This window comes from Corythoichthys intestinalis, chromosome 12 (genome assembly GCF_030265065.1).
Source record: "Corythoichthys intestinalis isolate RoL2023-P3 chromosome 12, ASM3026506v1, whole genome shotgun sequence".
NCBI lineage: Eukaryota > Metazoa > Chordata > Actinopteri > Syngnathiformes > Syngnathidae > Corythoichthys > Corythoichthys intestinalis.
The window spans coordinates 52175828-52199359 of record NC_080406.1 but is presented as its reverse complement, the minus strand read 5'-3'; the positions used below and the strand labels follow the sequence as shown (position 1 = coordinate 52199359).

The window sequence follows — 23532 nt, the reverse complement described above, 5'->3', positions numbered from 1 at the left end:
AATTGTCGCCATTTTAGAAAATTGGAAGTAAAGGGTCACACGGGGTAATGTTGCTTAGAATGCTGCTCTTAAAGTTTTTCAAACTTTCGTGAGAATAGGCTGATTTTGTGTGGACAAGATAGTTGTAGATATCAGGGTAGCAGATGTCAGGCAGAGAGGACGAAGACAGCGGGTCGAAAAATATCGATTTAGGCATCAAATATGGATCTGGCGAATGGATAGACTGAAGCTTTTCCACATAACGCCTTTTATGCAACGCATCCAATGAGTTTGCAGCGTCTGAAAGCACCGGAGCTTCCATGAATTGCACTATGAATTGCACGACAAATTGAAACCATTGAGAATACGGATAAACAATGACGGACAATATGGCGGCCGGATACAGCGACACGTCATTCTGTGACGTTGGTGAGTAGGGTCTATAGGAGTCAGCACATTTGTAGTTTTTTTGTGTGCTAGGGTTCCTGCCACCCTCCTCAAACTTAAATAGTGCCGGTGAAAGCGATACAGATCCCCTCAAGATATAAAAGAGGTGTCATTCAACTAGTTTTCAGTCAACATATCATCAAATGTTATGAATATATTTTATAAAGATTGAAAAGTTACCTAGTGTTGCTTTACAGTGCCTTTGACAGCAAAAAGCATGTTTATTTCATATTTCACGCGGTATTTTATGCTCCTGAATGAAATGGACCGCTTGGATGTGTGTGGAAGCAATCGATTTAATCAATTTTTCTAATCCCGCGCCATGAAAATGAATTGTATGCCTGTATTGAGGAGGAAAGCGAATGTAACGTCACGCGGATCAGCATTTCACAATACCTATACAGCCATTGCTTTATAGCATGCAGATGGACTGCGGATTAAGCTGATTTTGTAGATCAATTCATTTATTTTTCGCATCACGCCAGCCCAATGTGCTGCAGGCTTTTGTTGCTGCACCAGGGGGAGTGGTATGAGGCTTTTTGGATTTCCAAAAGATTCTTGTTCATCGCGATGGGCATAACAAGTCTAACAATCAAGAGACCATTGGACGGATGAATAAGTGAGTAAGCGTCATGTTTTATATCATGTCAAATACTGGGATCATGGCAAACGGTTTATTAAGGAGGTGGCTTGCATTTTGTGGGTGATAATACTACTCCTTTTTTGTTTTTATTTTCAGTGTTTCCCCTTTTCTCCCCGGCGTCGAGCACTGCCTGCCCGCCTCAAAAAAAAATTTGGAAACGCCACTCTGTTCCGGTTAGTATGCCGGCAAGCTGTCATGCCTCCTGCTTTGTTTACGCTCTCTGAAGTGGGGGCAAGGAAATGACAAAAGCCTGACTAACTCCGGTAGCGTAAAATACCCTTCGGGAGGTGCATGAAGATGACAGTTTTGATCATTATGCAGTAATTTTGCCCTGTCGTACGGAATAAATGCATTTCAAATATTTCATATTTGATTTAGCACAAGACTGTTATTTGCCATGACCATACCATTTATTTAGCAATTGGGGAAAAATACTTAGATAAAAAGAATATCCTGTAAAAATATTAGAGAGATTGAAACAATACAATTTTGCTGCTCTCTTTCGCAATTTTCCCCGTTCTGAATCGTCCCCCTCAATACTGTAGGCTGAATTCTAAATCAGTTGAAATCGTGACCGTTCCGACGTCATCCTCCATCTGGGGACGCTAGAGCGCTATAATAATAGGAGGGGCTCAATGGCAGATTAAAAGACTAATTTCTCGTCATCTGCGCTTTCCCAAATTGTTGTATATAGTAGAATCGTCTCAAAATATGATTCTAATTCACATAATAATGCTATTTAAGATTTTTTTAATGCTGTCACAGGCACTTTGAGTGTCCGTTTGCATTGTGTTTTGGAGAAGCATATTAGCGCTTGAGTTATTGTTAGATAGTAAAGTTGTCTCATTTCTTTTTATAAAGAAACCACACACATAAACCCTTTCATCTAACAGCTTAGCTTATCAGCAGCACTTTTTTTTTTAATTTGAATGACAGGAATTTTGTCTGATTTGTGTACTATGATATTCTTTTTATGCTTTATACTCAGAACCCTTGTTAAATACTTAAAACAGTATAGTTAAGTCAGGAAGCTGCAATAAAACACTATTTTTGAAGGAAATAGTCATCCATTTTGTCTTCATTGTTACTTACAACATGCCTAAAACAACTTCAAGTTAAATGGTGAAGGTAAATGAAAATTGGCATTTATTCAATTAATCGTTTCATTATCAGATTAATTGATTACAGGAATAATCGTTCAGAGAATTCACAGGATATAATGAAAACGACAAGAGTTTGTGTGTGTGTGCACATACTTTTCATAGATCTCCTGAAAAATGTCTTTGAATCGCCCATCATACTTCTTTAAGATTGTGTTCTTGGTGCTGAGGTAGAGAGGCCAGCATTTAACCAAAGCCATCTGGAAGGAGCTGTGAGCAAAATCCCTGATGGATTTGTCTGTATTGTACATCCCCAATGCCACGCCCCCAGTGCCTGCACACAAACATTCACACACATTATGGATAATATTGGGATTGTCACTCTTGAATATGAATAGATTATTCGATTTAATATTCCAACAATTAATCAAATGATTGAATAAAATGTATTTTGCATCAAAGTTGATTGTAATTAGTTTTCCTGGTGGAGCGCGCTGTGCCAGGATGGTGGGAGCACTGCCAGGCCCGTCTGACGGCAGTTTAATTCTCCTCATGATTAACACACACGTCGGAGTGGGCACACGCATGACTAGGTGCCACCTAACACATACTGGTACGTAAAACTAGTGCCAGGATTAGCGATCGCGTAGCTAAAAGTACGATGTTGGCTCATTCATACTCACAGGTCATTAGTCCTAATATTGCAGGTTCAACAATAGAGGTGGGAATCTTGGGGCACCTAACGATTGAATTACGATTCAGAAGGTACGATTTGATTATAAATAGATTATTGATGAACCCCCCCCCCCCACCCCCCCGCCCGCTTTTAATGTTTCGTACATTAGTTCTAAAATAGTACAAAAATCCTCTCAGGCTTAAATAAACGACTATTTCAGTATCAAGTTAACAGTTCAAAACAGTAAATAAAATACTCAAGTCCCCAATTCTGTATCAGCAGCTTTAAACTACATTCAATGAATTTAATCAACCATTAAAGTTGTTAAAATTGCTCTTGGTATTTTATTATTTCTAGGGTTGTTCCGATCATGTTTTTTTTGCTCCCGATCCGATCCCGATCGTTTTAGTTTGAGTATCGGCCGATCCCGATATTTCCCGATCTGATTGATTTTTTTTTGGAACCATGACTGTGCGTAGTGCTACCAATGGATATATCTTCTCTGCTTTGGGAAAGAACTTAAGGTGTTAAGACAAAGATCAATTGTCACCTTGCTTCCCCATATCGCTTCCCATGATATTTCTAATCATAAGGAGAGGGATTGCAAGGCTTTAGCCAAGTGAAGAAAGGCTCCAAAGGCTGCCAATATTCACTCTACTCATATTGCGCTGTCATTTATCTCTCTATATAGATAAAATGGCTTCATTACAAATTGGGCGCGACAATGAGTGAGAGGGTCATGCAGCGCATACATTAATTGCGTTAAGTATTTTAACGTGACACATTTTTTAATAAATTAATTGCCGCCGTTATCGGGATATTTTTGATAACCCTACCTTAAGCCTAAACTAAAGACTCTGGATGAGTGTAGCATATTATGTCTGTAATGTTAAATACAATTAGAAAACGATTTAATTAACAAAATCCATCCATCCATTATCTTCCGCTTGTTCCGGAAGCCCAGACTTCCCTCTCCCCAGCCACTTCAACCAGCTCCTCCGGCGGGATCCCAAGGCGTTCCCAGGCCAGCCGAGAGACATAGTCTCTCCAGCGTGTCCTGGGTCGTCCCCGGGGCCTCCCGCCGGTGGGACATGCACGGAACACCTCTCCGGGGAGGCGTCCGGGAGGCATCCGAACCAGATGCCCGAGCCACCTCAGCTGGCTCCTCTCTACGCGGAGGAGTAGCGGCTCGACGCCGAGTCCCTCCCGGACGACTGAGCGTCTCACCCTATCTCTAAGGGAGAGCCCGGACACCTTGCGGAGGAAACTCATTTCGGCTGCTTGTATCCGGGATCTTGTTCTTTCGGTCACGACCCAAAGCTCGTGACCATAGGTGAGGGTAGGAACGTAGATCGAATGGTAAATCGAGAGCTTTGCCTTTCGGCTCAGCTCCTTCTTCACCACTACGGACCGGTGCAGAGTCCGCATTACTGCAGACGCCGCACCGATTCGCCTGTCGATCTCCCGCTCCCTCCTACCGTCACTCGTGAACAAGACCCCAAGATACTTGAACTCCTCCACTTGGGGCAGGATCTCATCCCCGACACGGAGAGGGCACTCCACCCTTTTCCGACTGAGGACCATGGTCTCTGATTTGGAGGTGCTGATCTTCATCCCAACCGCTTCACACTCAGCTGCGAACCGCTCCAGTGAGAGTTGGAGGTCACGGCTTGATGACGCCAACAGCACTAAATCATCTGCAAAAAGCAGAGATTCAATGCTGAGGTCACCAAACCGGACCCCCTCAACGCTTCGGCTGTGCCTAGAAATTCTGTCCATAAAAATTATGAACAAAATCGGTGACAAAGGGCAGCCTTGGCGGAGTCCAACCCTCACTGGGAACGAATTCGACTTACTGCCGGCAATGCGGACCAAACTCTGACACCGGTCGTACAGGGACCGAACAGCCCTTACCAAGGGGCTCGGTACCCCGTACTCCCAGAGCACCCCCCACAGGACTCCCCGAGGCACACAGTCGAACGCCTTCTCCAGATCCACAAAACACATGTAGACTGATCGGGCGAACTCCCATGCACCCTCGAGGACCCTGCCGAGGGTGTAGAGCTGGTCCACTGTTCCACGGCCGGGACGAAAACCACACTGCTCCTCCTGAATCCGAGATTCGACTTCTCGGCGGACTCTCCTCTCCAGCACCCCTGAATAGACTTTACCAGGGAGGCTGAGGAGTGTGATCCCTCTAAAATTGGAACACACCCTCCGGTCCCCCTTCTTAAAAAGGGCGACCACCACCCCGGTCTACCAATCCAGAGGCACTGTCCCCGATGTCCACGCGATGTTGTAGAGACGTGTCAGCCACCACACCCCTACAACATCCAGAGCCTTCAGGAACTCCGGGCGGATCTCATCTACCCCCGGAGCCTTGCCACCGAGGAGCTTTCCAACCGCCTCAGTGACTTCAACCCAAGAGATCGAAGAGCCCACCACGGAGTCCCCAGACTCTGCTTCCTCAAAGGAAGGTGTGTAGGTGGAATTGAGGAGGGCCTCGAAGTATTCTCCCCACCGGCTCACGACGTCCCGAGTCGAGGTCAGCAGTACACCATCTTCACTATACACAGTGTTAATGGTGCACTGCTTTCCCCTCCTCAGGCGCCGGATGGTGGACCAGAATTTCCTCGAACCCGTCCGGAAGTCGTTTTCCATGGCCTCGCCGAACTCCTCCCATGTCCGGGTTTTTGCCTCGGCGACCGCCGAAGCCGCAGTCCACTTGGCCAGCCGGTACCTGTCAGCTGCCTCCGGAGTCCCACAGGCCAAAAAGGCCCGATAGGCCTCCTTCTTCAGCTTGATGGCATCCCTTACCGCTGGTGTCCACCAGCGGGTTCGGGGATTGGCGCCACGACAGGCACCAACCACCTTACGGCCACAGCTCTGATCGGCCGCCTCAACAATGGAGGTGCGGAACATGGCCCACTCGGACTCAATGTCCCCCACCTCCCCCGGGACAAGGGAGAAGTTCTGCCGGAGGTGGATGTTGAAACTCTTTCTGACAGGGGATTCTGCCAGACGTTCCCAGCAGACCCTCACAATACGTTTGGGCCTGCCAGGTCTGGCCAGCATCTTCCCCGCCATCGGAGCCAACACACCACCAGGTGGTGATCAGTTGACAGCTCCGCCCCTCTCTTCACCCGAGTGTCCAAAACATGCGGCCGCAAGTCCGATGACACGATTACGAAGTCGATCATCGAACTGCGGCCTAGGGTGTCCTGGTGCCAAGTGCACATATGGACACCCCTATGTTTGAACATGGTGTTCGTTATAGACAAACCGTGACGAGCACAGAAGTCCAATAACAGAACACCACTCGGGATCTGATCGGGGGGGCCGTTCCTCCCAATCACGCCCCTCCAGGTCTCACTGTCATTGCCCATGTGAGCGTTGAAGTCCCCCAGTAGAACGAGGGAGTCCCCAGAGGGGGCGCTCTCTAGCACACCCTCCAAGGACTCCAAAAAGGGTGGGTATTCTGAACTGCTGTTCGGTGCATAAGCGCAAACAACAGTTAGAACCCGTCCCCGTTTTTATGTATTTTTTATTTTAATATAAATATATATATATATATATATATATATATTAAAAAAAAGGCATGGCCGATATTTTTTTGCCGATTCCGATACTTTGAAAATGACGTGATCGGACCCGATTGATTGGTCGGGACATCTCTAATTATTTCCCTTCTGTCTACTTTCGACATGTGAAAGTTTTAAAACTGTTTCATCATTTAAAGATAAATTCAAGTCAAGATTTTGCCGATTTAGGTGTATTTTAGACAAAAAGTTAATTTGGTTCGCTACAACAGCCTTCAAGAGAAGTCTAATGCTTTAAGATGGCGGCTTTTTTTTTTTTTATCTAGCGGCATGAGCTGAACATATTTCCTCTCGGTTCGTTTCTCATTGCGTCCCGAAGACTGCGCTGACTGTGTTTTAGCTCCGCTTTACATGGTATAATTAAATAATACGAATTTGGATGTTCGTGACTCGTTATCAAATCATCCATGGCTGAATTGTGAAAAATCTTAAGAATCGGAAATTTCGCACGCCTCTAGTTGACAATATAAATGGCCCAGTGGCCTGGACGTACTTTTAAAACAGTCAGGGGCACCGGAATGCTCCAATCACTGGTCCGGAGGGGCCAGTAAAAATTAAAAAATAAATAAAATAAAATAAAATAAAAATGAAAAAATAAAAAAAATCTTTTTTTCACATCAATTCCCAGTGGTTCCGTGTTTTGACGCTATCCCGATCAAAGACAACCTTGCAATCTATGCAGCGAGCCGTTACTCTCTGCGGGGTGTAAACACACCTCATTCACTCGCTCGTTCCTAAAACCTAGTGACGCCCCTGGCTACACCAGTCATTACATTCTTCCTCTTTATTCTACATATTAGCAAGAGTGGCTCAACCAGCTGCACCAATGAGACGTCGCAACAATAATCACGACTCCTTCATACCGATCAGACTCAAGCTTGCGATTCTATGATCACGCTAGCATGTTCAATCACGTGGCATCTATAAAGCACCATAAAAAAGCGCCATCAACAGACTCGAATGCTCAGATTTTAATCTTTCTCCTTAGTCTTTATTTGGCACTGATTGGCCTTGAAAAACTGGAGATATGAGCCTTTTAGTTTCACAATAGGAAATATGGTTTCTCCACTCGAGGGCACTCATGCTCTTCGGATGAAAAATGCATTTTTTTTTTTTTTTTTTTCTTAATTGATGTGGTAATGCGATATGTTATAGTACAATTCATATTAGATAACTTTGTGCCGAGAAAAAAAAATACCATTGTTTAATAAAGAAAAAAAAAAACAAAAAACACCTTAAGCAGTTAATCAATGTCACACATTACTTGAGTATTCTTTTCACCAAATAATTTTTTACTTGTATTTGAGTACACGTTTTGGATGACTACTTTTACTTGGGTAATATTATTCTGAAATAATGCTAGTTTTATTTGAGTGAAAGCTTTGGCTATCCTACCCACTCCATACCTTCAAAATTGTGGACGACAAACTTGACCTGTTCTCCGCTTTGAGGCGTGTAGATCATCTCCACTTTGCCTGGCCCGGGAACCACAAAGTCGGTGGCTTTGTACTGCGTGAAACATGTTGAAGGAGTCGATGCATTAGAAACACATGATTAAAAACAAAGTAACAACTGTAATGAACTCGGTCTGATAAATTGCAAAGAGCTACAGGAGAGCTTTTCATAGAGATTACACAACTTTCCACCACATGACTCTTAACTGTGACATAGTTCTTACTCTGGGGCCAAAACACTGTTGACTTTGACCTGCGGGCCAGAACATGACAGTGCAAAGTCCAGTTTATAAAATACTGTACCACCCTTTTACTGTACATCTCTTGACGACAGAGTATTACAGCAATAACCACAACTCTGTGAGAGACAGTAAACAGCTTGTTATGCATTAAGCGGAACAAAGTGGTACAGAAGATAAACATCCCGACCCCACACACAATTCATCAGTCAGTGAAACAACAACTTTAACCTTAAAATTCCATTAAAGTGTTAAAGGCTCATAGTTTGCTGTATATTTGTGTTTGCATGCAAATAGTGGTTGTCCAATTTAATTTTTGTCTTAGTCTTTTGGACGAAAATACTTACTAGTTTTGGTCATATTTTAGTCACTTAAAAATGTTTTCGTCTTCGTATAGTTTTAGTCGACGAAATCTCATAAAAATTTTGTCTAGCTTTAGTTGACACCAACTCAAAATATTTTCCGTCTGTAAAATTCAAATTCAAAGTTTTAGTCCAAAAATAAATAAAGGTTTCCAGCAATTTCGAATGAACATACAACCCTAGCAAAAAGTATGGAATCACCAGTCTCGGACGAGCACTCACTCAGACATTTAATCATGTACTCGGATAGAAAGCTTGAAAAAATAATGAAGTTGTTCAAAAGTGCAACTCTTTAGCATTCAGAAACACTAAAAGAAATTAATAAAAAAACATTGCGGTGGTCAGTAAATGTTACTTTTATAGAGCAAGTGCAGGGAAATATATATGGAATCACTCCATTCAAAATTTCAATGTAAACTTGTGCATTTATTGAAGATTTAACCACAGCCATCTCCCCAGTGCCTTTGCCTGACATGCAGCCCCATATCAAGGAGTGAGGGAATTTTGATGTTTTCTTCAGGCATTCATCTTTGTAAATCTCACTGGAACAGCATCAAACCCAAGTTCCAGCATCATCACTTTGTCAAGAGTCAAGAAGCTGCATTGGACATGAATTGGATAATTCATTATTTTTTCCAATTTTTTGTCTGAGTTTGTTCTATATGATAAAATGTCTGAGTGAGTGCTCGTCCGAGACTGGTGATTCGATACTTTTTGCTAGGAGTTGTAGACAGAGATATATGGAAGCGTCTAGAAGGACAACGCCAACTTTGTGATGATAATACACACTCAGCAGGAAAAGCAGTAGAGCAGTCCCAACTAGTTGACATAGTCGACGTCATCGATGACGTAAATGTGTCGACGAGCACACCATCCAGTCGACGTTTAATAGCTAAAAAAATATATGCGTGGAAAGTTGAGAATAGCGGATGCGCAGGGAAAGTGGCACAAAGCCAAAAAAGCGCATCACTGACCAAAGCATGGACTTATTTCAACGAAACAAAGGAGGGTACACCGTACACACAGCTTGCATACCACGGCAGCATGTCGTCGTCGAATGAACACCTGAAGTGCCGTCACCCAGGTATAATTTTGGAAGACAACAGGAGACAACAAGCTGGCGGATCGTAAGTCTATACAACATTTTTTATTGAAGTTGTCATTATGTGGGTCGCAGGACAGAGTATTAGGGGCTAATGTTGGGCTAATGTAGCTGAATAAGCAGCTACATACTTTAAGTAGCACGTTGCCGCCTCCGTTAAAATCAACAATATTGACAGCATCTTGTGTTTTAGATTTATCAATTTATAATTAATAGAAGAATTTATACTAATGCTTCGTCATAGCTCTCAGCAAAGGTAAATGTATGTTAAGTGCTTAGCGGCTCACAGCTACATTACCTCTACATAATAATGTGATTTTTTTCCCCCCACTGAGCAATACTACGACTTTAATGTCATTCTTTTTAAAAAAATGTATTCGTTTCGAATACTCCGTCATAGCATCGTATCAACGTGCATCATTAAGTTTTAGTTTTAGTACTACACTCCAGTGATACGTGACATTTATTTATCTACTCTGCTAGTGTGCATTCTAATGCTGAGAACAATATATACATACCACAAAAAGAGAAAATAATTGTTTTGCATCCCGTTGGTAAAGTGAAGTCATAGTGTTCTGAAACTGTTTACCGTAATTTTCCCGAATATAACGCGCAAATTTCCCCAAAATCAACTTGTAAAATCATGGTGCGCATTATAAACGGGTACATGGATGGAGACAGAAATATATACAGTGCCTTGCAAAAGTATTCGGCCCCCTTGAATCTTGCAACCTTTCGCCACATTTCAGGCTTCAAACATAAAGATATGAAATTTAATTTTTTTGTCAAGAATCAACAACAAGTGGGACACAGTCGTGAAGTGGAACAACATGTATTGGATAATTTAAACTTTTTTAACAAATAAAAAAACTGAAAAGTGGGGCGTGCAATATTATTCTGCCCCTTTACTTTCAGTGCAGCAAATTCAATCCAGAAGTTCAGTGAGGATCTCTGAATGATCCAATGTTGTCCTAAATGACCGATGATGATAAATAGAATCCACCTGTGTGTAATCAAGTCTCCGTATAAATGCACCTGCTCTGCGATAGTCTCAGGGTTCTGTTTAAAGTGCAGAGAGCATTATGAAAACCAAGGAACACACCAGGCAGGTCCGAGATACTGTTGTGGAGAAGTTTAAAGCCGGATTTGGATACAAAAAGATTTCCCAAGCTTTAAACATCTCAAGGAGCACTGTGCAAGCCATCATATTGAAATGGAAGGAGCATCAGACCACTGCAAATCTACCAAGACCCGGCCGTCCTTCCAAACTTTCTTCTCAAACAAGGAGAAAACTGATCAGAGATGCAGCCAAGAGGCCCATGATCACTCTGGATGAACTGCAGAGATCTACAGCTGAGGTGGGAGAGTCTGTCCATAGGACAACAATCAGTCGTACACTGCACAAATCTGGCCTTTATGGAAGAGTGGCAAGAAGAAAGCCATTTCTCAAAGATATCCATAAAAAGTCTCGTTTAAAGTTTGCCACAAGCCACCTGGGAGACACACCAAACATGTGGAAGAAGGTGCTCTGGTCAGATGAAACTAAAATTGAACTTTTTGGCCACAATGCAAAACGATATGTTTGGCGTAAAAGCAACACAGCTCATCACCCTGAACACACCATCCCCACTGTCAAACATGGTGGTGGCAGCATCATGGTTTGGGCCTGCTTTTCTTCAGCAGGGACAGGGAAGATGGTTAAAATTGACGGGAAGATGGATGCAGCCAAATACAGGAACATTCTGGAAGAAAACCTGTTGGTGTCTGCACAAGACCTGAGACTGGGACGGAGATTTATCTTCCAACAGGACAATGATCCAAAACATAAAGCCAAATCTACAATGGAATGGTTCAAAAATAAACGTATCCAGGTGTTAGAATGGCCAAGCCAAAGTCCAGACCTGAATCCAATCGAGAATCTGTGGAAAGAGCTGAAGACTGCTGTTCACAAACACTCTCCATCCAACCTCACTGAGCTCGAGCTGTTTTGCAAGGAAGAACGGGCAAGAATGTCAGTCTCTCCATGTGCAAAACTGATAGAAACATACCCCAAGCGACTTGCAGCTGTAATTGGAGCAAAAGGTGGCGCTAGAAAGTATTAACGCAAGGGGGCCGAATAATATTGCACGCCCACTTTTCAGTTTTTTATTTGTTAAAAAAGTTTAAATATCCAATAATTTTTGTTCCACTTCACGATTGTGTCCCACTTGTTGTTGATTCTTGACAAAAAATTAAAATGTTATATCTTTATGTTTGAAGTCTGAAATGTGGCGAAAGGTTGCAAGGTTCAAGGGGGCCGAATACTTTTGCAAGGCACTGTATATACAAACCGATTTTAAAAATTTTTTTTATTATTGACACGGCCACGTTGTGTTGAAGAAACGTTGCCGACCATTACGGTACGTGACGTCACCATTTAGTTTCGGTAATACTTCACTCTAATTGGCCGAATGATTTCGTCTGTGTTGAATTATGCTTTTTTTCACTCTTCATAAAGCACAGAATTTAGTTTCTTGAACTCATTTGAGTCAACGTTTATTGCAGCTCCGCAACTCTGACCATAACAAACATAAGCACACAGACTTCCTGTGTCCGTCAACTATATCTGTCCCTCGGGAAACTCAAACCCAAATAACTGTCGTGTTGACAGCGATGAGCTCTCACGGATTTCCGACTTACGTTCTCACTTTCATTTTACCGTCTCAATCCATGGAAGAAACATTTATTCATCAAGATGAAACGAGCAAGTTATACAGCAGCCTTTAAAAGAAAAGTCACATCTGTTTTGTTTTCTCCTAGATTCTGGTAAATTGGAGAAGTTGTCAAATCATAATTTATTACCGTAAATATTGTCAGTTTATCGTAATGTTTTGAACTACCAATGTGCCATGCTTGTGCTGTGTTTCAACAGTCAGTAAAATGACATTTCTGTATCTGTACACGAGCTCTGTTTTCTTGTATTCTTCTAGTATTTATTTGTGCTAAAATTAGGGTGCGCCTTATAAACGGGTACAATAATTTCCCCTAGATTTTACAAGTAAATTTGGGGTGCGTATTATACACGGGTGCACCTTATATTCGGGAAATTGCGGTACATTCCATTCTTATGCACTAGTTAATGCCATCAGCATTTGACCTCATTGTTTATTTGTGATTTATTATTGTTATGTGTTGATTTGTATTTTAATAAAGAATTTAAGTGTTCCAAAATGTTTTTGTGATTTCATAATGGTGAACATAAATGTAATTGCTAGTAAAAAAAAAAAAAAAAAAAAAAAAAGTTTTTTTTAAAATTCTGACACTAATGCTAATGCTATGCTAACGCTAGATTACATTTAGCATCTGATGGTCACTCGGCACAGAACTTTAAAGGCTAAAGCAACATTGCATCTTTTCTCTCGCCAAGATAAGAAATCAAATCTTGCCGTGTTTTCAAACAAGCAAGATGGAGCGCAGCCTAGCTTGAGACACATCCTAAACTCTGGTGAAGAGGGAGAAGCACAGCACATCTCACATGTGTGACACGGGCCAAACACTGCCATGGTGCAAGTTGACATAATCCACGTAGAATATGAAAATGTCATGCATTGTGAACATGTGCGACATTGTTTTTGTCATTTTCGTCTCGTCGTTGTCTCGTCAGACGAAAACTGGCATTCGCCTCGTTATGTTCTAGTCTTTGAAGACACATTTTTAGCTCGTCATCGTAACCTCATAGTCATAAAAAAAACTGCTTGCCAACGAAAAAAAAAAAACACAGATATGTAGCCCCCCCACATTTATTATAAATATTTTTTTATTTTAATCTGTCCTGTTCAGCCCCTTGAAATTTTGAATATTCGCTTTTTTTTCTGTGCAATAAATGATATTATGCTAATGTAGTAATACGTTTGTTTAAAAAAAAAAATGGAATGAATCAAAATATTGTAACTCATTGCTGCTATCCATGAGACAGTTGCTGTACCTGATCTCCATGGGCGTGCCTGCCAATGATGATAGGCTTCACCCAGCCGGGTACTAGGCGAGGGATGTTTCGGCAGATGATGGCCTCCCTGAAGACAGTGCCGCCCAGTATGTTCCGAATGGTCCCGTTGGGTGAGCGCCACATCTGCTTCAGCTTGAACTCCTCAACGCGCTTTTCATCTGGTGTGATGGTGGCACACTTGATGCCCACGCTGTAGCGTCGCACTGCCTCAGCTGCCTCCACAGTCACCCGGTCGTCCGTAGCATCGCGGTTCTCCATTCCGAGGTCATAACTGAGCGAATGACGAAAGGAACATCTTAAGTCATGTGTAGGGATGTCCTGGTAGCTTATTTTTGCACCCAAGTCCGAGTCACCAGATTCTGAGAATCTGCCGTTACAGAGTCCCGATCCGATACAAGGGAAAACATATATATATTTTGCTTTTATTTGAACAAAAGTTCCAAATATGTAACAGTACAGGACTTTTTATAGTACTTTCTCTCTGCTTTTTCTAGGAGTGTTACGGTGCATAAAACGTATATTTTTTGTATCTTTTGACAATGCCATCGTCTTTCTGGATTGTTTTGCTACTTTTTAGCCCTTAAAAAGTAAAAAAAATGTATAAATTAAAATTAGGCCTGAATGACATTTAGAAAAAACTAACATTGCAATATATATTGCCAAGGCTAGACACATACTTTCTGCATTGTGGCACCTACCTTTTTTCTTAAAGTGATCCTCTAGTTTTAAGACAAGTAATTCTTAAAAGATACATCTTAGTAAGAGTTATAATAATTTGACATTAAATCCCTCTTAATGTTTTCGTTTTAATAAAATTTGTAAAATTATTTTAACTGATTGTTCGCCATGGTTGTTGACGTCGCAGTGCTGTGACGTCACAAGTCCCGCTGCCGGTGTTCTGTTTTGACAGAACACCGGACTTCAGCGTGTCATTCATTAGCAACATGTCGTCGGTTCGTCCCTTCCAATTTGAACCAGAGCGGAAAAGTGAAGAGCAGGACAGCACTGTCGGTCGTACACAAGACGAGCAGCAACGGCGAAATGCAGAGCAAGAAATACCTGATGAGGCAAGAGTTGGGCTAAACTTCTGGTGTACTTGCGGCAAGTGCATCTCGATGACAACGGAGCGAGAGAGCGTATGTTGTCGAGAACTCAGGTTTTTGTCAGCAGATCTTCAAGGTGAGTTATTGCGTCATCAAACTCATTCCAATATAATTGTGTAGATTGTTAGCATCCAGAGCTGTCGTATGCTTTACATACAGTACAGGCCAAAACACCTTGGCATTCGTGCCTTTTTATTTTCTTGACCAATGACATTATAAACTCTCACTGAAGGCAATAAAACTATGAATGTGTGGCGAGCTAGGGAAGGAGGCGGAGTATCAAACCACGGAGCTAATCCGCGTTGTTTTATTGACATTTAGGCTGCAAGAAATAGCAATGTCTGTCTGGCATGCGACCCGCGGAAGGTAACATTATTTCCAGCTGTTCCCTTCACAAAGTACCCCCCCCCCCCCCCCCCACCCCAACCACACAACATGCCAATATAATTTCCGCCGGTGAATTCTGTTATAACTTGCTACAAATGCACAGGTGTGTATTGTGTACTTAGAAAAAAGGTGAAATAACTAAAAACGTGTAATATTCTAGTATCTTCAAAGTAGCCACCCTTTTCTCTGATTACTGTTTGGCACTCTTGCCATTCTCGCGATGAGCTTTCAGAGGGAGTCCCCTAAAATGGATTTTGACTTCACATGTATGCCATTCCGGCGATGAGAATTTATTGCTTTATCAATGGGGTTGGGACATTTGTGTTGCATTGAATGAATTGCATTGGACGTGCTTTGATCAGTTTGAGTGGCAGCATCACTCATATTAGCTGAATACTGAACACACACACTTACTGCCTGATGAACTGACAGTAGAGGTGGATTATTAGCTTCCTCTGTGACTAGCGGTACGCCCGAAGGTTCGCCTCCCGCAGTAGCGACAGGAGCGGCTTGGGTGCTTAAGAGGGCGGCCAGAGTGTCTCGTCCGTCTCGCTTCATTGCGCGCATTTCACTCGATATCCGAGCAAGCTGAGGCTTCTTGTGCGGGAAAATAGTTGGAACAGCATTTGGTTTTAGTCTGCGCTTATATATAGCTGCTCCGGTGAGATCTTTCATTAGTTGTCATCTACTAAAATCCTCAAACGCGGTAGGAGAAAAATGGCGACAACAAAGCCTTGGTTGTTTGGGAAGATTTGCTTGTCTACAGGCATTTTCCCAAACCTTTCTCCTCTCTCTTCCTCAACAGGAAATTTGTGGAGACTCGCATCACTCTCCTTGTTTCCATTTGACTCGAAATTGCATCCATAAGCAGCACATCGTGGCATTTTACTTCGCGAGTTAAGCCAGTAATACACAGTTGTTGTACACACGCTACACGTTTGGAAAAATATCATCTACGTCATCACTCCGCGCCAACTATCGGTCAAAATATGCACTAAATATTATAAAATATTTCCATTGAGTTAACATTTTATGTGTTTCTAACGACATATTTTAATACAAGAGAACAATTGTGGTTTATTTGAGCCTACATGTCTTTAAAATCGAGGCTCACTTTAAGGTGCACTAGCAAAAAAATTTAGGCACACCCACATTTTTATTGCCTCACCTTTAATGGCATACTTTTAATTACTGTTCATAACATTTATATAATTCATATGAGTTATTCGGCTCAAATTCACTCACGCTTTGATGCTGCCGAAAACAGCCCCTAGACAATGATGATTGACTAAACGAAGATTAGCACATTTGTGCCTTTGATCGTAGAGCTACAGAGCCTTCACTCGCCAGATCAAAGCTATAAACCCGTCAATCATCGTTAAGTAGCAAACTCCAGCTGACCACGAAAAGCAGCAGGAGGGAGAGTGACAGGCTGTACAAGCATGAAGCAGAAAAACAAATAATTTTTTTTCATAAAAACCACGATCCTTTTCATCCGATTCTGAGCCTATGAAAAATGGCGCGATCGGGACAGCCCTAGTCACGTGACGCAAAAACAATCCACTAAAATCAGGACATTTTGTTTATTTGCTTTTCTGAAAGGTTCAATGTACTAACAACTACATTTTTCAATGATCCTCAAATAAAAGCAACAAAAGGCACCTCACTTGAACACCATTTTGTAAAACCTTCCACCATTAGGTTGTCAGGATTGCATGTTAGTTGCCTACAGCTTATCCCAACTGATGCTGGGGATAAAGCAGAGTACCGTGATTTTCACACTATAAGGCGGACTTGACTATAAGCCGCCACCCACCAAATTTGAAACTGCATTTGTTCAAAGATAAGGTGCACTGGGCTACAAGCCACAGCTGTCCCCACTGTACTATTATAGGTGTCTGTCAGACGACCAAATGAACCACCATGGAGCTTTAAACGAGTTGGCTACAAAGCTTCATTGCTTCGAGAAGCTTCATTTGGCCTTCACTGTTCCCTTCAGGGAGACAGTCAGCCTCTGCTGCCCCCTGCTGTCAACACTGTTGTTGTCCAACATGCTTCCCAGCATGCTACAGATGTAAAAATCAAAATTCATGTTCCGTGCTCATTATTTCTCAAGTTTTTTTTTTTTTTCCCCCAAGTTGTTTCATTAATTGCTAGTTAAGGTATTTGGTAACAGTCTATTTGACAGTAGCGCCATAAAATTGTCATTAGACAATTATAATTATTAGGGTTGTTCCGATCACGTTTTTTTGCTCCCGATCCGATCCCGATCGTTTAAGTTTGAGTATCTGCCGATCCCGATATTTCCCGATCCGATTGCTTTTTTTATTGGTCCCGATTCAATCCCAATCATTTCCGATAATTTTTCCCGATCATATACATTTTGGCAATGCATTAAGAAAAAAATGAATAAAACTCGGACAAATATACACATTCAACATACAGTACATAAGTACTGTATTTGTTTATTATGACAATAAATCCTCAAGATGGCATTTACATTAACATTCTTTCTGTGAGAGGGATCCACGGATAGAAAGACTTGTAATTCTTAAAGGATAAATGTGACTTTGTATATTGTGACTAAATATTGCCATCTAGTGTTTTTTTTTTAGCTTTCAGTAAATGATACTGCAGCCATTTAACTTCTGCCCAAATACATGATGGGAAGTGCAACCATGACTGTGCGTAGGGGCACCAATTGATATATCTTCTCTGCGTTGGGAAAGAACATAGGGTTTTAAAAAAATGATCAACTACTACCATTCTTCCCCACATTGCCTCCCACATCATTTTTAATTGCTGAGAGAGGTATTGTAAGGCTTTAGCGACATAAAAAATGGCTCCAAAGGCTGTCAAAATTCTGTCTACTCATTATACGCTGCCTTTTAGCGCAATCTATAGGTATAACGGCGTCTTTAGAGGTTGGACGCGACAATGCGTGAGTGGGTCGTGCAGCGCATGCGTTAATTATTTAACGTGATTAATTTAAAAAAGTTAATTACCGCCGTTAACGCAATAAATTTGATAGCCCTACTTTAAGCCAAAACTACTCTGGATGAGTGTAAGACATTTTGTCTGTAACGTTAAATACAATTAAAAAACGATTTAAATAAAAAATATATATATATTAAAAAAAAGGCATGTCCGATATTTTTTTGCCCATTCCGATACTTTCAAAAAGGATGTGATCGATCGATCGGGATGCGGATTGATCGGGACATCTTTAATAATTATGACATGACACTGTCATGAGCATTAATGTATGCTTATAACAGATGTCATTTAGTGTTATCCGGCAAATTATCTCGCTTTTGAATGGATGTATAAGATCTAAGCTGGACATAAATGGATTTAGTGACATAATTTGCCGGATGAAACTTAATGAGAAATCAAAGAACATGATCCTCACAGTGCTCCCCGCCTTCTCAGATTCAGATTCAGAATATTTATTGTCATTGTTGCAAAAAGCACAACGAAACTTTGTTTGGAGCATCCATACACTCCAGGTGGGAGAGTGAAGTGTGGAGGAGGTAGATGATGGCATCATCCACACTAATACCAGGTTGGAATGCAAACTGGAGTGGGTCCATTGAGGAGCTCACCAAGGGGCGCAGGCGGACAAGGACCAGTCTCTCCAGGGTCTTCATCAGATGCACATTTGCACACTTCATTTGAGTAAATATATGGCGGAAAACAGACAAGACCGAAAAAGCAGTTCCTGCTCTTGCACTCTTCAGTAAAATAAACTAGGGGTGCACGATATCCATTTTTTGAAACAGATACCGATATCGATAACTTCCTGCTCCTCAAAGCCGATACCGATATCGATAACCGATAATAAATATATAATTCTTTGAATGTACACCTGGAGGTTAAAAAAGAAAGAAAAAAACAAAAAACAAACTAGTGGTGGATTCAACACAGATTTTTGCCTTTGACCTCACCAGATTTTTCATAATGACATGAACATTACAGTATTATGGACAAAACAAAGACAAAACAGTCTTATACAGTCTAATATTTATTTTTTCAATTAAATATAATTTGAGTCAATCACAATCAATTAGTCAATATAATTGAAGATGTGTTTCCTGAATATTGAGCACTGAACTAAAACAAACCCAACAGGTATTGTGCTTTGTCATCAGATAAAAATATTTAGTGCTACAGGAGAGGAGACTGTTGTGGTCTTAGTCCATGGAACAACTTTCTTAACCTGGGAGACAGGTTAGGACAGCAAGCCTATCAATAACCAAAAGGCCTCTCAATAACTTACTTACTGTATAACTAACACTGTAAAATGCTAACATTATATAGTAAGGTTCATCACTCATTCCTCATAACAAAAATATGGCAGAGCAAAAAGGATTAATAGCTTTCCTTATCATAATCAATATCAATCTTAAAAACACCATCGAAGCGATTGTCATCTTTTCAGTGGCTTATTAAGATGTGTTTCTCGCTAACCGTGCGGCACACTTAAGCATGACGTCACAGAAAGAGAGCGCTTGATTTACAAATGCACACATCCCAATCCACCGACACGCGCCAAAATTATTACAGTACATGTACTGCCCAAAACAGTGCGCTTCACTTCTGCACTGCCCGACAGCCATCTAAAAATGAATGCACTTCCATAAACCACAAGGCTTCGTCTTTTCTTGCTTTTATGGGAAGACACTCGTCTCAATATTGTGAAAGTACAACAGAAAAATAGACATATTCAATACTCAATATACAACAAACTGCACAATACACTTATATACACAACTATTGTATGTATAGCATAGCACACTAGCTTGAGCTACTAGCCTTAGGAATTGGCTGGCTTCTATAACACAACAACTTATGAAGTTCTGTACAAATGAACCTTCACCACAGAAGTAAACATGTATTGCACATCCATATGTTACAGTAAGCATAAAATACTTACAGACATATATTTCCGAGGCGGATAGCATTCACAATTGTCAATGCTACCGCTAGACAACGCACTGTGTAAATGAATGAGCTTGTGAGCAAAACAAAAAATAGATGCAGCAAATTTCTGACCGGCAGGTAGCAGCAATGCCCCGCAAATGGTCAGCTGATTTCCCATACTGGTGTGTAGCGCAGCACAGTACATACAGTATTATCGGTCCTATTACCGGTAATGATGTTATTGGATTTATTGGGATGACGTCATTATTCCTATTATCGGACCGATAATTATCGGACCAATAATTATCGTGCACCAGTAAAATAAACTGCTGTATTTTAAGCCAAAACAACTGTTGTGCTTGATAGAACAACATGTCTATATGCTACCATAGCAGATTAATGGAACATTAAGCCCCCAAACTATTTTTAATTTGTCCGTTTTACCCTGGAAACCCCCATTTTACAGATGTCGCACAACCGCTTTTATTTCAACCCAGCCATAAAAAGAAGGTAGGTAATTATATTTCTTTTTCAAAATGTCTGTCATTTTTAGCTTAGAATCATTAATTGATGTCTAATATTTCGTTTAAAAAAAAAAAAAAAAAACGACTTTAAAAAATTATTCACTCACATATTTTAAACTTTTAAACAAATGACGTCACAATGAAAAAAAATGGTGTCTATAAATAGGTCACGGATATCTACCTCATAACTATCGTTTAATTGTATTTTTTTTTTTTTACCGTCGCATTTTTCCCCGATATGTGAGATAAATAATCGATCCAAAGAAAGGAAAATTGAAAAAAAAAAAAAAACCTCTAAAAGGGTAAATACAGTATATGAAAAAGAAAATCTCGACCACTCCTTGATGTCTCCGATTTCTGCATCGCTTGTTATATTACCATGTTTCACCCATAAAATCCCCCCAAAATCCGGCTGTGGCCATTCACAGCTGTGTCTTGACACCCGGTGATACATTCTACATGGAGTTTTTGAATGGAAACAAGGTAAGTACGCGATAACATCTCGTTAAAATCATGGCGTCTTTGATTAGGCTCTCTCATGCTCTCACCTCCAGTTAGGGTTTCGCGATTAAATAAAAAAAAAAACCATTTTTTTTGTAACTGCCCCCCTGTTCAAAAAAATCTTCCCCCAGAAAATTAAGATTTTAAGTTTTCTAATGATGTATCACACGTGCATATCGGACAATATTGAAATTTGGCCAAATTGGGGGTCTCAGAGCAGAACTTCAAGTCACCTGAGTGTTTTCCGCCATATGCATGATCAGCGAAAGAAAACATAAAAGACTGCTTCTGGCTTACAGATTTTAATACATGATTATTATAATTAGATGTAGAAGTCAGGTAATTAATTACCCTTCTTAAAGCACAATGGGTGTCAGGGGGACCAACCTTATTATCTAATTGACCTCATTTCTCCACTATAATCATACGCTCTGACAAGTTGCAAGGAGAAAAGGCATTAACTTCCAACCCGTCTCACTTTAGTTGCATTCACAGGCTAAGATTGCGAACAGACAAGACCTTTCACCCACTTTCTCCATTCTTAACCACAACAATGTGATGAGACACCGATTAACTGATGTCTAACTAAGCAGTAAGAGGGAAGCTTTAGGCAAGCAAGATCAGGTTTGACAAGTTATGTTATCTAAGTAAAATGAATTGCAACATGCATGTGTAACACTGACATACATGCATGCATACATTCCTAAAAGCATACATTGGCCAACATTCCTTTAGACAAACAATGCTGGATGGGTTGCAAAATCTTGAAATGTGCATACGTGGCAGCGTGAGCTTTTTTTCACTTAAGTACAGTATATACTATTTCTGCAATCTAAACACAGCACAGCAGTATGACAAACAGCTATCTCAACAGCAAGTGAATTGACAAGCTTGAGTTTGGGTAATAATTCAACCGTAAGTATGTGAGCAAAGGCGGAAAAAAAGTTTTACAACACCCAAGGGCAAATGATTATGCAAACGCAGCAAAACATTGATAAAAGGTGCGCTAAATTGAAAGCCAAAGTCGATTCAGTCCACATTCTACTACCTTGCTAATGTTTTTCATGGATGTACCACCAGCAATAGGTCAAGCCTAGCATATCAAATGCTGAACGGAGAGTTACATTGGCAGACAAAAAGAAAAAATCATAAACTCATTGGGGAAATATGTCTCGAGTTTAGTAACTAAACATTAATGAGATTAGGTATTCATTTTTACTTGCTCATTTCTATAATCGTGAAGAAACTTTATATACTGTAGAATGGGATGGTTCCTGTATGCATTTATCAAGGCATCATTTAAACACGCCATTTTGTTTTTAAAAAATCCAATTGTATGTCGATCACATGAGAAATTCAAGCAATCAGAAGAAAGCAAAAGCGGCAACTAAGCCACTGCAACGACCTCAGGTTATGCCCTAACAGTAAATACTTCAAATAGATGCCGTCTGCATCAAACAGATCTTCTTGTCACACTTAAATTGTACTTTGCTTATAAGGGAGGAAAAAAAAACACCAACCCCTGACCAGAAATTCCTGGCACTGCAGATCCTAACTTTCGAGCATGAGGACGTGAAATTAAATATTAGGAGACCCTTTGATCCACATGCTGGTGATGTTTCAAACTCTGGGTTTCCCTCAGTGACTTACCAGCAACTAGGCTTCTCTTGCCTCCCTGCCAGGCTAAAACAATGCTACAAAACAAAATATAAAAAGAGTAAGTATTTCAACCGCATTTTAAACACGTTTGGTGATAGAGCAATGACATCTTATGGTTGATATGTGAAAAAAATAGCCTCAGCTCTCTGCCATTGCACTTAATTATGTTGTACTAGTATTTTTGTTTGTTTGTTGAAACTGTATTTCAAGTAGGGGCTGAACGATATTGGAAAAAAATTTGGGGGGTTTGTGATATTTATTGCACTACTAAAATTTAGAATTTTCACTAGATGACTTGAATAGTTCTCCTTGGGAAGACCTTTTCACACACATATCCAGACAAATACCTGTGTAGGGTGACGCGTGGTTTACTCGCGTAACTGCTTTCACGCATGTAGTGATGTCCCGAGAATGACGAGCGTTGGACACTTTCACTGACTCGTCCCATGTTGCCCACTGGCACTCTCTCATCGTGGAGGGCTGCTGGCGCGATTTTATAACCTGGACATTTCATCATTTTTGGTCGGCATCAGCTGTCACAATGTTGGACAAATCGTGTTTTGTTCCGGAGGGATTGTGCCCGACGTCGTAACTGCAGCCGATTCAAGCTCATCATGACTGCAGGGTTGCATCTGGGCCGCGCCATTGCGCCATTTACGCATTTTGACAGCTACTGGCGCAACTTTGTAACTCCACTGCGCCAGGACCGGCGCAAGTTTATTACGGTTGGCGCATATTGCTACATGATCTGCGCCACATATGACATACTTCTGTTAAAATAGCTAAAAAAAATTAATTTAGTTAAACAGCAATTGAAAAAACCTCTGAAGGAAAATGAACAGTTAACTT

General features: G+C 41.0%; 1 protein-coding gene across 1 annotated transcript in view; it reads right to left on the bottom strand.

The window, feature by feature from the left end:
• The window catches only part of idh1 (isocitrate dehydrogenase (NADP(+)) 1), a 48290-nt gene that overhangs the window by 11838 nt on the left and 12920 nt on the right, over nt 1–23532 (bottom strand). The window contains exons 3-5 of the mRNA XM_057853083.1: nt 13566–13857; nt 7851–7953; nt 2326–2503 (exon numbers count right to left, since the gene is read on the bottom strand). Coding sequence (XP_057709066.1) covers nt 2326–2503; nt 7851–7953; nt 13566–13857 — 573 coding nt within the window. The remainder of the gene's footprint in view (nt 1–2325; nt 2504–7850; nt 7954–13565; nt 13858–23532) is intronic.